This window comes from Monodelphis domestica, chromosome 1 (genome assembly GCF_027887165.1).
Source record: "Monodelphis domestica isolate mMonDom1 chromosome 1, mMonDom1.pri, whole genome shotgun sequence".
Classification (NCBI taxonomy): domain Eukaryota; kingdom Metazoa; phylum Chordata; class Mammalia; order Didelphimorphia; family Didelphidae; genus Monodelphis; species Monodelphis domestica.
This window is the reverse complement of record NC_077227.1, coordinates 286,881,707-286,897,030: the sequence shown is the minus strand read 5'-3', so window position 1 is coordinate 286,897,030 and position 15,324 is coordinate 286,881,707. Positions and strand designations below refer to the sequence as shown.

At 40.8% G+C, this 15,324-nt stretch overlaps 1 protein-coding gene across 1 annotated transcript; it reads right to left on the bottom strand.

Annotated features, from left to right (window-relative positions):
* Positions 1-2,882: 2,882 nt before the first annotated feature.
* Positions 2,883-9,165, bottom strand: FOXA1 (forkhead box A1). Its single transcript, XM_003339448.3, has 2 exons — positions 8,087-9,165; positions 2,883-5,620 (listed from the first exon to the last, which is right to left on the bottom strand). Exons 1-2 carry the CDS (start codon positions 8,159-8,161, stop codon positions 4,292-4,294), a joined length of 1,404 nt encoding a protein of 467 aa, XP_003339496.3. The 5' UTR covers positions 8,162-9,165; the 3' UTR covers positions 2,883-4,291.
* Positions 9,166-15,324: the final 6,159 nt, after the last annotated feature.

The window sequence follows — 15,324 nt, the reverse complement described above, 5'->3', positions numbered from 1 at the left end:
GAAAAAAATGTTTTTCATGGAGGTTCTGCTTTGTATCTCTTGGTTTCTTTTGATGATTACCACAAGCTCATTCTCCTCTAGAATGAAGCACGAGACCTTGGGCAATGAATGACACATTAAGATTTCTATTTGTTTTGCAGTCATGTAGTAAATATTACGTTGTAACTGAACTCACTTCTGCTTAAGAATGCTTCTGAATAAGTTCCTCAAGGTTTTATTGTTAGAATCGTTTTTTTAAAAAAATATCCTTCCATTTCCTGATGTCTAATTTTCTTTCAAGTCAATTCTACAACCATTGATTAAGCTAAGATGTGCTAGGTGCTGTGGATACACAGGTGAAAAAAGAAATTCCTGACCTCAGGGACCCGAAAGGTTTCTAAGTGCCAGTGTCTCCACCACATCACTATTGGTGCTAGATGAAAATTTGGACTATTTCCCTAATGATTCGAATTCCTCCTCCCATAGAATCGTAAGGACTTTATGCTACAGTTAAATTCTTTGACGTTTTTGTTACACGAGAAGTAAGAGAAGTTTCCCTTCCCTTCCCGACCCCTCCCCCCCAAAAAAAACTGGGGGTAGAATGCTCAGAAAGAAAATATTAAAATCTAGAGGACTGTGAACACCAATGAAGCTGAGTCTCCACTATCTCTATTGAAAGGAGCTTGGATCTTGTCTTGTAACCTTAAGGTCTAGCAGAGTCCCCAGGTGGCAGATTATAGATGTTTCGCACCAGAAACAGGATGTCAGGAACGCAGTATTCTTTGACACCAACCCATTTGATTCCCAAAGGTTCTCCCTGCTTTCTTGATCGCTACTGCTCCAGATATAACCCGTGCTTTGCACCAAGGCTCGTAACGCAAAAGTCCAGAGTTGTTTTTTTTCCCCCTGCCTGTTGTGCAGGCTTCGAAGGAGAGAGAGGATTAACAGCCAGAGCCTCCGCAGCAAATAGGCACAGTTGTGCTTACAGGAGCAGTAAATAGGCGACTTTCCTCTTTTTTTTTGTTGTTGACTTTTAGGTCTCCGGCCAAACAAAAGCGTTATTCGCTGGGGGTGGGGCAGTGAACAATGAATAACTGCACTTCTTCGGAGGTGCATACAATTTTGCCTTACAACCATTCCTTTCCCTGCCGCCCCCAACAAGCCCTCCCACTGCAGAGTTATTCCTAGAGCCAGAAAAAGTGCAAAAATGCTGAAATCGCTTTTTAAAAGCTCTGGAGTAGGCAGCTGGAGTTCTCGTGCCCCGATGCAGATGCTCCGACTGGGTGAATGTTTCTCGGCTTCTACGTCCTTTTTAAAGTTTTACCATTTTGGTGCTTCATAGCCTTTTAGTGCGCACTGTGGAAAGGGCAGATTCTATTTCTAAAATCCGCTCCCTCCACGGCAACAACTAGTGGGGGAGGGGGAGGGCGATTCTCCTCACCTTGAAATCAAAACGCTTACAAAATAAAAGAATTAGGGAAGGCATATTCAGTTGCTGCAAAACGGAGCAAAGCAGTAATTAGACAATATCTCGAGGAAGGGAGACATACAAGAATCCAAAATAAGTTGGCGCTTTTAAAAAACCAATGAGACAATCTGCAAAGTGAAATCTCGTGGCCTTGTAAGAGCCTCTAACTCTACTGAATCCCTTGCCGCGCGCTTGTATATCGTACTTGGAATTAGGATTTCACGATTACAAAAGTGGAGAAGTGATGGGATTTACAGGTTTCTCTCCATCTCCTTTGGTTAAGTCTTTAAACATTCCTTCTACTCCTCCGTTATCATGTATTAGTTAAATTACTCAGCAGTCTCCTTTTCGTCTCCTCTGATGGACAATGGTTTGAAGAAAGATGACTGAGCTTGGACATTTCAGTGGGGGAAGTGATCTTCCCTTCTTTCACCTGGAGAATCAATTATGCGATAAGTAAAAGAATTACACAATTCTTCATATCTTGTTCTCCCGTTTGGAGAGCGAGTGATCAAAGTAAGAGTTGTTCAAGTTCAAACCTTTCCGGATGATGGAGTTCACAAACACACGCTCCGCTCCTGAGATCAACTTTTGCTTGGGATGCTGTTGTTATTGTTGATGTCAATCTGCACAAGATTGACAAAGAAATAGGTGGACTGGAAAGCGAGCCTGCTATCCAAGGAGATTAATGATTTTGTGATCACGGATAGCTATCGCTGAGAAATTGTATTCAAGCTTCTTAGAGTTCAATAGAAATCGCCAGGTCTGAAATCTGGCGTCTATAATTTTATTAACGACATTAAAATCACTATAATATGCAGAATCACAGATACCTTGGTAAACCTAAACATATGACTTCAGGCGCAGAAATGAACGTCGTATTCTGTTCCCTCCACTCGGAGTACATTGCAGCTAGGACTATCTCTGTTTAAGTTGTTATTGTTGTTTTTTTATAAGAACAGTTTTAATCAGATTTGCTAATTTTATCACTTTAATTGTATCCACAAATGGACTTAATTATGTTTGCATACATCTCAAATAAAGGGAAAAGTCAGGGTGAGTTTTGCTTAGGAAAAAAATGGTTTAAATATACATTACCTTTTGTAGTATAAAGAAAGGTGCTAAGGTATTTCTCATGGCATAACTCCATTTCTTAAAATGGAAGTCAACTCTTCTTAGAATAAAATAATTTTTTAATCTTAATTCCTAGAATTCCTCTATTTACTCACCTATATCATCCTGCATAAGCAAGTTCTACCTGCAGTCGTTTTTCTTTAGGAAGACTGAATTTACCTATATCAGAGATATGTTTATTGAATATTAGATCAAATAGTTTTCAATGTTGATAATTTTTCTCTTTTCCTCTCATATTCAACTCCTTAATTTGATAATTTTGTCTTTATTTTGCTAGCAAGCAATAGGAAGAGAGCAGAAATATTTGTTAACGTTTGTTTTATTTAAAGTCCTTAACTGCAAGTGATCAAAAACATACTCCACAGCTTTAAGTCTCAATTATCATTTTCTTTGCTAATTAAATGAAAATATTTCCTAGTACAATCACAGTTATAAAATTAATCTTTTAATTTGTAATCTTAACCATCATTTAAAGCAATATCATCTGTAAAAGAAAGGAATATAAACCATGCAATAAATTAAGAACACTGAGAAAGAAAACAAGAATTATGATAAAAATCCATCTGGCTATGCTAACACCATGTCAGACTGTGGAAGGTGCATTAACACTGGAAGAAACAAGCGAACAATGGCAATAAGTGGCACAATAAAAATAATTTGGGGACCTTGGGCTAGATTTCAAAATGAAGCACTCTTTTCCTTGCCTCTTCTAAAGTTGTAATAATTTTTCCTGGAAAAGCAATATATCTATAATGGCATAATACCTTTGTTTATTTTTTATGTTCTACATGACCGGGGGAGTAAAATGACCATATCTCTTTCCTTTTTGTCTTTGTATTCCCACTGTGCCAACAAATAGTTGATGTTTATGAACTGATTGATAGGAAATCAAAGAATAGAAAGCTACATGTGGGCATTTTTAAAAAGCAATTTTTCTCAGGTCTATATGGTAGTGAGAAGGAAAGGGACTGAAGTTCCAAATGAGCAGTGGTCCTTGTAACATCACTTGGTCAGGCAACTCTTGAAGATGTTGTATGTATATTACCTCCATATATGTAGAATCACATACACATAGGCAAACAGAGAGGATATACATATGTGTTTGTATGTATTGAGAAATTATACATTATATATATCCTTTTAAGTGAACAGCTATCTCTATCAGAAAGTATCTCTGATTCTTGGATTCTGCTTGTGTTTTGCTACATTAAGAGCAGTGCTATCCTTCAATAATTTTTAAAGAGCCCTGAAACCTACTTGTTTATTCATGTGGGTTCTTAATATTAAGAGTATTGCCACATACCTGTAAACTTTTGGGAACTTGGACAGTAAAAAGAGTGAGGGGAAAACCCACAAACAAATATTTTACAAGTTTGACCACCTCTTCCTTTTTTTAAATACACAGGGAAAGAGAGAGGACTAGGAGGAGGGAAGGAAGAACCAGAGGAAATACCTTTATATATACAATCAAAGACTACTAAACTTTGCAGGAAGGATTCTCGTTTATGTTTGGCTATTTGGATTGCTTTATAACAACATATACAACCGTTTTGAATACAATAATAAAGTAACAGTCCTTTGCACTGGAGAGGGGAAAAGATTGTGCAAAAACATAAAATAAAGTTTATTGGGGTTTCATGAATGGTGTTTTAAATTTTTTTTCTCCTGTTATCAGAATGGCCATCCCAGAGAAAACACCAGTCACAGAAGCTAAGAAGTATTTAGGACCGGTCTGGAATACACACCTTGATAATAGGAAGGCTCCAGAGCTGAAGGCTCAATTGTGCTCCTCCCGGCCATGGAGGCACTGCTCAGGGGCAGGCTCCCTGGCAGCCCCGCGCCATAAGGTGAGTACTGAAGAGCCTGCTCATAAGCCTTGAAGTCCAGCTTGTGCTGCTGCTCTGAAGAAGACATAAGGTTGTTGATGGAGAAAGGATGGTTGAAGGAGTAGTGGGGGTCCCCTTTCAGGTGCAACTGGGACTCGTGGGGTGTCAGGACATGTGCTGGGTGGGAGGGGGGCACCGAGGCAAGAGCCACTGGCCCAGAGGTGATTGGCGGGGCCGCAGAGGCCGGAGTCTTTAGCTCCTGGGCGCCCCCTGTCGCCCCTGCCCCATTATGGTCCAGAGGCTGGGGGCTGGCCGCAGGTCCCGACGCCTGGGAGCCTTCCAGTTGGGAGGATTTGCCATGCACCCCGCGATGCAAAGGGGAGTTGGAGCTCGTGCTGGAACCTCCAGGGGGCTCCTTCCTGCTGTCTGGACCTCCTTTGCCTACGCCTCCGCCCCCGCCGCCGCCCCCGCCTCCCGCCCCGGCTTGTTTCTCGCACTTGAAGCGCTTTTGACGTCGTAAATAGCAGCCGTTCTCGAACATGTTGCCAGAGTCGGGGTGCAGGGTCCAATAAGAACCCTTGCCAGGCTTGTCAGGAGAGCGAGCCACCTTGACAAAGCAGTCATTGAATGAGAGCGAATGGCGAATGGAATTCTGCCAGCGCTGTTGATTCTGCCTATAGTAGGGAAATAAGTCCATAATCCACTGATAGATTTCACTGAGGGTCAGCATCTTGCTGGGAGCTTGTTGGATGGCCATGGTGATGAGGGAGATATAGGAGTAGGGGGGCTTGGCATGCGGGTAGCTCCTCTTGAAAGTTTTGGCGTCCCCTCTGCTGCGGCTAAGGTTGGAAGGGGCATATGCCATAGGGCTCATGCAGGGGTTCATAGACCCAGGGTAAGGACCCAGTCCATTCATGGAGGCAGCCTGTTGAGCTCCCATAGCATTCATGCCCCCAGGACTCAGGGCCGCTCCCATGGCGGTCACCCCTGCAGCAGTCATGCTGTTCATGGCACTGGCTGAACCTCCTGGCATTCCTGCCACGGTACCCGGGCTTAGTCCAGCCCCCAGGCCTGGGTTGGCATAGGACATGTTGAAAGAAGCTGGCGTCATGTTGCCGCTGGTGGTCATGGTGTTCATAGTCATGTAGGTATTCATGGTATTCATTGAGCCTAGGCCCGAATTCATGTTGCTGACGGGCACTGAGGAATAGGCCTGCAGTAGAGAGAGTAAAAGAAGATAAAAAGGGGTGGGTTAGGGGGATAAGTGATGGATGTGAGTAATGGACTGACCTAAGTCCACCTGCATTCCCCTCTAATCCAAGAGACCACTCAATACAATATAAATAGACTATAGATTGCCCGACAAAGAATGAGGGCACAGAGGAACAGGTAAAAAATAAAAATAAATTCAGATTTCCACAAACATAGAAGAAATGCTAACAAAAACATGGCTCAGAAAGATCGGGATGAACCTTATTAATTCCAGAGGTTAGCCAAAAGTCACTTTCTAACTATCCTGTATCTTCCTCTATTCTGCTTTCCTAAATCTGGTTTCTTTTTAGGAAAAAAAAAATTCTCTTTAAACCAAAGCCCTCTTATTCTGTATTTGTTGTCCACAAAAAGAACATATTTCTTCACTTATATTCACTAAACCCAACTTCCAGAAGGACCTCCAGATAGGCATTCTAGAAAAGAAAAAAAAAAGACTAGGGAGAGTGCAAACTCCCTTTGTTACTTAACATATGTAATTTCCAAGGCCTGAGGCTGAAGTTGCAACAGGCTTCTAATCAACATTCTCTCTTTTGGGTTCCTCAGTCTCTCCGTACAGTATTTCCACACCATTTCTTACCAAAAATTATTTAAATTTATATGAAGGAAAAAATAATTCATTTTCCTAATGTAGAGTATAGTTGGCCTTAAGGTAATAATAGTTGTGTGTGTGTGTGTGTGTGTGCGTGTGTTTTATTTTCATGTAGCTCTGTAAAGTTGCCATCAAATTTAAATGTTTTGTGCAAATGAATATATAAAGAAAATTTGGAAGGGATGGATAAAGGTGTACTAATGTGTAAATTTAAGTTTAATATAAGAATATAATGCACCTTTGAAAATGTCCAAATATAATTTCTCCTATTTTTCTAAAATCCTCAGTATATTCCAGAATATGGTAATATAGCACATTACAACTGTAATATTTATCAACATACTTTGATCTTCGTAAATCATGACCTTAAATCAGAGCACTTTATCAATTAACTACAAACTTGATGATATATCAGAAATGAACAATTTCAACCACTTTAAATTTCTCAAATGCGAATTCCATTCATTAAAAGCTCCACTTAAAAAGATATCGATCACTTTATCAATTTATATTCACAGTCTAAACCCATATAGGAGCTCTTTGACTAGAAAGAGATTTAATTTAGCTATGACATGAGACAGTACTTCACAGTTTAAAAAGTTTGCATTCCCTTACAAATCAACCTAGCATTAAAGCACTTCTCCTTAGCGTTTTGAAAGTGAGTCTGATTAAGCAAGGAATTGCTAACTTTTGCTTAAGAGAATATTTCATTCTTATAAATAATTGTCATAAAGTTATGTTTTATCCTCATCCTACTCTAGGAAATAAAAAGGAGTTAAAGTGTATAAAAAGATTACATGAACTAGAATTAACTCGTGTTTAATATGAACATTGTGTGTAAATAAATGCAACCATATGATCTATGAAAATAGTTTCTGTTGCTCTACTAAGCTGTATATGGCATTAAGATAATCTTAATACCTTTTGCACTGGGACATACAATTCGCAGCAAACGCAGGTTGAATAGATGTATCCAGGAAGTGCCAGTATCATAAATCTCCTGAGTAATCACAGGGTAATTTCAAGCGAAATAGAGTTTTACCTGGTAGGCCTATCTACTCTTTCTCAATATTCTTTTGTACTTATTTTAAAATAAAAGTCACCCAAACACGCAAAGGGGAGTGTGTGTGTGTGTGTGTGTGTGTGTGTGTGTGTGTGTGTGTGTGTGTGTGAACCAAAATGAAGAGAAACAGGTTCTTTCTGTCTGCAAAGCGGACGATTCGTCTCTCACCATCGCCACCCAGTGGTTCTATCTAAGAACGTTCGTCGTTTCCTCAAAGATCTTTCTAAAAGATTAAGTTTTTGTTTTGCTTTTGAATGAACAACTGATTCTTTTCAATCCATAAGTTACTGAGCTACTCTGATTAGAGAGATATTTGGAAATAAAAAGAGAGATGGAAGCATCCACCTTATAATGAAGCCCTGTTTTCTCAAGGGGTTCATTTCGACTTGCCCATGTCCCTGCCTGCCTACAGTGTGGCCAGGCTAGGGCTCGTGCTCCAGTTTTCCTCTTCGTGGAGGCTAATGCTTCCCCAAAAGAGAAAACCTGAAAACCCCGAGTTCTTGCCCCTCAAAAAGTCTAATTCCTTTTTCTGAACCTGGGGACACCTCTCGAACTCCTGAGCCATTTGACCCCAAATCTCAGACCTTAGTTTATGGTTTGTTTTCGTTCAGGACTAGGCAGGGTTGGCAGTCGTCGTGGTGTCTAAAAGCTCCCCAGTCCCACGAAATAGTTTGTCCTTCCCTCATTCCCTGTACTCCAGTCCTTTTTTCCTCCCCTTTCTGAGCAGCAGCCTCAGGTCTCCCAACTTCACTCACCTCCTGAGATTCCGCGTAGTAGCTGTTCCAGTCGCTAGTTTCGTGCCCTTCCATTTTCACCGTACCTAACATCATGGAGCCAACCTGCCCGGTGTAATCATCCAGCCCTTTGCAAAGCGGCAGGCAGCAAGGAAGGGAGAAGGGGGAGAAACAACCAGCAACAATAACAACACTACAAAAAGCCCCAACCACCAACCAAACCACCACCCCACCTAAGAGGAAGCCAATTCCCGGTGTATGCTTTATTGCAGCTGGTGGGGGGAGGGTCGGGGAGAGAGGGAAAGGCGGGCGTAGAGCGGCGTGGGTGAGAGACACTTGAGAAAGTGAGGAAGTGCCGGCTGGGATGCGAGTGGAGTTGAGCTGATGTGGATCTTACGTCGCCCAAGTGCCCACCTCCTTCTCCTCTCCCCATTTGTCCGCTGCACAAAGACGCTTGCACCTACAAAGCCAAAGATGCACCTGCAAACAAACGGGCACCAGCCACTCGCAACTCCCCCCACCCTGTCTCCCTCTTGGTCACCCTAACTCCCTTCTTTCCTTCTCGTACCACTCCCTCCTCCCCCCCCCCCCCCAACTAAGGCGTCACTTTATTTGCAAAGCGATGTAATTGGTTTAAGCTTGGAGGGAGAGGAAAGAGGGAAGTGGGAAGAAAACAAAAAGGGAAATACTCTCCTTTGGAAAGAAAAAAGTGGGGCTGTCCTCAGGATAGCTGAGATCTTCCTAAATGAATTCAGTAGCTGAGGCGCTAGTGGCGGGGAAGGGCAGTCGCTCTGTTTGAATTGAAAGTCAAAGGACAGCCGGCGCCAAAGCCTGGAGATTAGAAGACTGTGTTCACTAAACTGCAATCGAGGTTCCCCTTACTTGGGCACCCTACTGTTTTCCAGATGGCTGCTTGGGAACGGCTGCCATCACAGAGCCTAGTTATGCCAGTTTAGAGCCTTTTTTTTACGCCCACTATTCTCATTCTCTCCCCTAATTCTACTTCGCCTTCTCGCAAGCCTCTTTTCCTTGTCTCCTTTCCCAAAGTTCAACCCTGGAATTTTCTATAGTCGGAAGGGTCTAGGATGCTGGCGTGCTCTAAATCCAGGACTTTCTTCTTTTTTCGCCCCAGCTTCCGCCTCATTACAAAAATAATAATAGTTTTTGCTCTGTCACTGGAAATCCAGTCATCTGAGTCACCCCAAAATGACGTTAAAAGCCAACCCAGAACACCCAAGCTAGCAGCAGACCGGGATGCACTGAAATGTAACCCGTACCTGCGGCTACAGCAGGTGAGTCATTGTAATAATTTTATATCTTTATGACATTTTTTTTCCTGGCTGGGTTGTCCATTCCCCTTGTCATCTGAAGCAATCATAAAAAGAAAAAAGAAAATGAGGGCAGATGTCTGTGTACTAGGTCAGGCAATTGAAAACCTATTTTTGCTTCCTCATCTTTCTCCCGCCTTTTACTCTGCTCATTGGGAAAAGGAGTGAGGCATGCTATGTAGTTTTTCCTAACAGAGAAGGGTCAGGGTAAAGTGGGAGGGGAGATAGATAGGAGGGGAGATGGAAATTTCTTAAACCATCTGACTGATTTGAAGGAGAAAGATCCTCTTAAGAGACCATCTTGGAACTGGAAAAAATACTGGTTCCCCAGCTGATACTCCCCCTCCTCCCCCTCCCCCCCATTCACCTAGGACTTATTTAAAGTATAATTAGTTAAGAGTCAATTACAGTCTCTTGCCTTACGATCTACCATGATTACTATAGATGAGAAGAGAGACAAATTCCATTAAAAACAGTAATGGTGCTAACTGGACTTAAGTGATAGAAAAAAAACCATCTTTTTCTTGAGTCTGAGTCTAAGATGGTATCAACTCCATGAAAGGTGATAGGGGTGTGTGTGTGTGTGTGTGTGTGTGTGTGTGTGTGTGTGTGTGTGTGTGTGTATTGTTTGTGTCATATACTTAGAGCTAGAAGGAATCTCTGAGGTCCTTGAGTCCCATTCCAGATACTGAGATCCAGAGACTTAAGTGACTTGCCCCTAGGTCTCACTACAAGTAAGCTGGGTGGGGGTTGGGGGAGGATTGGAACCCAGAGGTATTTGACTCAGAATTCAGTGAGCTTTCACCTCACTGGGGAAAGAGCTTGCTCTAGAATCGGAAGACCTGGTTTCAAATGGTGGCTCTGCTATTTCTTGCCTGTGTGATCTCAGGCGAGTTACCTAACTTCTCTAAGCCTTTTCAGTTCCCTCAACTATAAAATAAGGGAATTGGACCAGATGACCTTTTAGGTCCCTTTTGACTCTAAATCTATGATCTCATGAAAGTTAAAGAGGTTTCTCTCTCTCTTTCTCTTTCTCTCTCTCTCTCTCTCTCTCTCTCTCTCTCTCTCTCTCTCTCTCTCTCTCTCTCTCTCTCTCTCTCTCTCTCTCTCTCTCTCTCTTTCTCTCTTAATCCTTGATTGAGTTTCCGGCAAAAATAGTTCTGAATAAACAAATTTTCATAGGTTTTTATCTTATTGATTTTATTTTGAGAAATGTTTTGACTTTTCTAAACAAGTATATTGCTAATAATAATATCATTTTTCTCTTTATTCTTTAAACTCTGAAATCTGGCAACAGACAACCTTTGAAACAAACAACTTTCTTAAATCAGCTTTCTTTTGTGTGTCTTCATGTCAGCATCAGGATTTTAATTCCACTTGAAAAAATATAATACTAGGGATGCTTAACTTCAGGTAAAGAAGATTTTCCTTATTCTTTCTAAGTACTCTAAGTGATTTCATTGCTCTTTGGCCATCTGTTTAAAAATTTGAGTATTTTACAAATTTATTTTGCTGTATAGTAACATCTTCAGGGATGGAAGGGTGTAAAATGGGAGGTTTTTAAGGAAAACCAATTTCAAGCTAAAATGCCAAATAGTCAACTTTTTCTGTTCCTGGTCTACTTTCCCAAACTTCATAGTTTTGACTTTGACATAGACTTGTACAAGAAAGGTAAACTTCATCAAACTATAGAATCATCTTGTCAAACCTATAGGTAAAAAAGAAGGCCACTACAACTCATTCAGCAAATGATTATTTACCTTGAAGACCTCTAGGGACACAGAACTCTATCTCCTGGGCCACTTTTTGTTTGGAGTGGAGGGAAGAAAGAAGGAAGGAAAGAAGGTAGGCAGGCAAAGGCAGTAATCCTTTTTTGTCTACAAATCCTGAATAATAATTCAAATAAATTTCTAACAGTATCTTTAGGGACTAGAACACAGACTAGTTTGGCTGCTAGGTTATGTATCTTGTCTTTGTTTTCTTTTTGGTTAGGAAACTTCAGATTACAACGAAGTCATAGGACCTCATATTGTTTCCCTATTGTGCAACATACATTCTCCATCAGTGTACCTCCCAATAATGCAGTGGTGATACAGGGATCCTTTATTTAAACAGGAATATATTTCCTGCTTTGGGCAACTTTCTGACTGTAGTTTCTAAACCTAGCTCTCTAGGGCCCAAATTTGATCCCATAGATATGGAACTACTACAAGGACAATTATGCCCAGGCTCTCCCTTCTTAAAGAATGGGTTTCTAGGTCATATGGTATAATAGAACTTAAGTTATATTTTACACTAAGTAAAAAAAAAATCCCAATATTCGGAAACATTACGGGAGGCACAGTCTCCATAAATTGAGTCTCATTTTAATCTACCACCATCAGACTTCATATAGAGTATTGCACTCAGTTCTGGACACTACAATTTAAGAAGGACACTGATAAGCTGCAGAGGGCCCAGAAGAGTGCAATCAATGAAGGATCTTGAGTTCATGTCATAGGAATCAGTTGAAGAAACTGGACATATTTAGCTTGAAGAAGAGAAGACTCAAGGGGAGTTTGATCAGTCTTATATTTGAAGGACTGTTGTGATAAGGAGGATTAGGCTAGTTGCAAATAGACAAATTAAACTGGATAGCAGGAAAATCTTCCTAACAATTAGAGCTGCCCCAAAGCAGAATGGGCTGCTTCCTTAGATGGTGAATTATCTCTCCTCGGAAGTCTTTAAGCAGGGTCTGGATGGGCACAATTAAGATGGGTTCATATTCATATGTAGGTTAGATTAAATGGTCACTGAAGTTCCTTCTAGCTTTGAAATTCTACCTTTTTGAAGTCTGATAAACCAGTGAGTAGGGGAGCAAAGAAGAAAGGTCATCATTAAGTATTCAATACCAAAGGTGGAAAGGTGGTATACCTAGGGCAGAAGAGGGCAAGAGAGACACCTCCTCTGTTTTCAAGAATTTCATAAGGTGGAAATGCTGCCTCTTTTCTTCAGCCTCAAAAGTTTTTCATTCAGTAGGCTATTTTAAGGCAATTCAATACTACAAACTTTATTCAATATCCATTTTTCTTTTAATGTTATTCCATTCAAAACTACTCTGAAATGTTTCATGGTCAAGGATAAGCAAAAAAAAAAAGGAAAGAACGACATGATTTATGATAGGTAGGTAATTATAGGTATTATTAACATCTAGTGTTGCTTTGTAGATGAGGAAACTGAGGCTCAGAGAGGTTAAGACTAGGGGTTAACATTCACTATTACATAATACTCTTTCTAACATTCTACCTTTTAAGGTGAGGGTGTTTTTTGTTTTGTTTTGTTTTGTTTTTTTGCTGAGCTCCTCTGATTACTCTTTCTTCTACTTACCAGAGATTTAGTACAAGATTGTCTATCAACACAGAATCCTAGAAATCTAGGAGTTCTAGGCTGGGACCCCCCAGCTTGACTTCAATAGGATGGAACCAGGGACAGCTCTTTCTCTCTCTCCTCTAGAAAATTGTTTCCTTCCCCTTCTCTCCCCCATTTATTTGTTGATCTGTTCTGTTCTTTTGATTTGGTCATTATCAAGCAGAATTTCCCATCTAACTGAACAAGATGTTTACTCAGGATCTGTCAGATAGTTTCCCTCTTTGGAAGCCCAAGGGAGAGTTTAGTGTGGTATGGTCTAGTGACTATCTCCATTCCCTAGATAAGAAGCTTAAATTTCCTCAGCAAGGAAAGAACTCAGCTGTCCTAATTACATCTGAAATTTACCTCTTGATGTAGTAAAATGCCCTCCTCCTGGTATCCTCAGTTTGATTAGGATCTGGAAACCACAGCAATCTATAATCTAATAATAGATAGCATGCTCAATATTGCCTACCCTCCCATCTCCAGTATGTTACTGAAACTGAAGGCCAGAAATGTGAACAGTGCCTTCTTTTAACTCTTCAGACATATCAAAGGCTAGGCTTGGTTGGCCTGTGGGGGTGTAAACCAACTGCCCTTTTTTATATCAGCCAGCTGCGGAGACTAGGTAACAGATGTTCATATAGCTAGTGTAGAACCCCAAACCTAGGTAGTAATATCACAGATTCGGTAATAAAGCACTGAAGGTTGCACTAGGCATTCTGCACCCCTGAGAAGATTCCTTTAGGGTCAGCTATTTTTCTGCATCTATTTTTCTGTCTCTAGGACTTTCCTCTCTTTCTCTCTTTCACCTACCTTAGCTTGAAAAGTATTTTAATCTGAGTTGTATTCATTTGTACAAAGTTGATGATAAAAAATACAGGTAGAACCTGCTAGAGATCTCCTTCCTTCTGCTCGCTTACCCTTCCTCCCCCCCCTCCCCCCTCCTGGACATGCTTCCCTCCCCCACCACTTTGTTCTTCTTCCTGTCCCTCCTCCATTCCTCTCCATCCTTCTCCTTTCTCACTCACCTGCTGGTTCCTCTCTTATGCTTCTCCTTTCTTTCCCGTTCTATTCCCACTAGGCTTCCCTATCTCCCCCTCCCCCCACTACATTCTCGAGCCCCTCCTCCCCCGCCCCTAGTTCATATTTTGCCACTCGTTCTCTAAACCTTTAAAAAAAAATCCACTTTATATGCAGGGAATTTATTCAGTACTAGGAGCAGGATGTCAAACCCGGACCTGCTACCCCTCCTCCTTTTAGCCGTAGGCTACAAAACCCCTTTTGCAGGTATCAGCCGTTGTTCTTGAGTCAGCCTACATTTTGAACTATTCAAACGAACTAGGATCTATACGGAGATTTTCTATCTTGAGTAACTGTCAAACAAATACTGTAGGAAAAAGAAACTTCTCCAAGGAAGTGGAGAAGAATGAAAATCATTGCCACTAGTAGTCGAAATCTGATGATGAACTGGTTGAACTGTGAGCTTATTCTGGTGCCTGGAAATGTTCAGAAGTTAATTCCCTTGAGGGGAATTCTCTGGCTGTTTCAGTTCTCTCCAGCAGCCTTTAACTGTATCGTTATTCTGTGCAAATATAAATATTAGAGAGGAGGCAATTACCAAGGATATGAAAATTATAGGACAACATACATCCTCCTTCCAAAAGAACAAAAGACCTCTTCTTATCTTCAACCAAATTTCCTTTGTGACAATTAAAGTCCCTGGTAAAGGGTGGAGACTGTGGCACTTGCCCTCGCCACCTTATTTTTTTTTTCTGTGATTCTTCCCATTGTCCACAAGTTAGGAAAAAGTAGGTTTTTATAACTACTTTTGGAATTTAATATGTTTGCTAAATTGTCAATTGATTGTGGGATGTTAGAACTCATGGTTTTACCTAGACAGGCATCTTTATATAGAGTTTCCTTCCTGCATGATCTTGGGAAGGTTACTGAACTGCTGAGAGCCTGAATTTCTTCATTTGTAAAATGGATATAATATTCTTGAAGGCAATTTAGTATTTGCAGAGTTGTTTAACCTTTTTTTTTTGAGTGGGAAATTTTGTGGTGCAGTGAAAACATCATTAATTTTAAAATCTTATCTTGGGTCCAAATCTCCAGGTCTTCCTCTATCTTTGGAATGACTTTGGATAAATTACAAACTTCCCAGGCCCTGGTTTCCCCTTTTGTAAAATGAGGGAATTGGGCTACTTTAAAATCTAAATCTATGCATTGTATATCCCCTTTCCTGAAAGAGTTACCCTAGACTTGAAGAAGTAAACTTTCATGAGAAATTGGCCTTAGAGATCACCTATCTATCCCCCTTATTTTACATGTGAAAAAGTTGAGAATCGGGAATATTATTCATTTTATTCAATGGTTACACAAGTATTAAAGATCAGTCAAGATTTCAACCCAGATTCTTTGTCTATAGATCTACTTCTCTTTCCACATACTATCTTCTCATCACATTCTGTAAGATGTCACCTCTGATACCTATCCAAAAGTAGAAGAGTCATGTTATTATCAAGGGGGAAATAAATAAAA

What these genes read in the sequence shown, in the direction of transcription:
- FOXA1 (XM_003339448.3), bottom strand. Translation starts at nt 8,161, where the DNA reads ATGATGTTAGGTACGGTGAAAATGGAAGGGCACGAAACTAGCGACTGG. An exon ending in ACTACGCGGAATCTCAGGAG is followed by an intron (nt 5,621 to 8,086) that starts GTGAGTGAAGTT and finishes TCTCTACTGCAG; the next exon opens with GCCTATTCCTCAGTGCCCGT.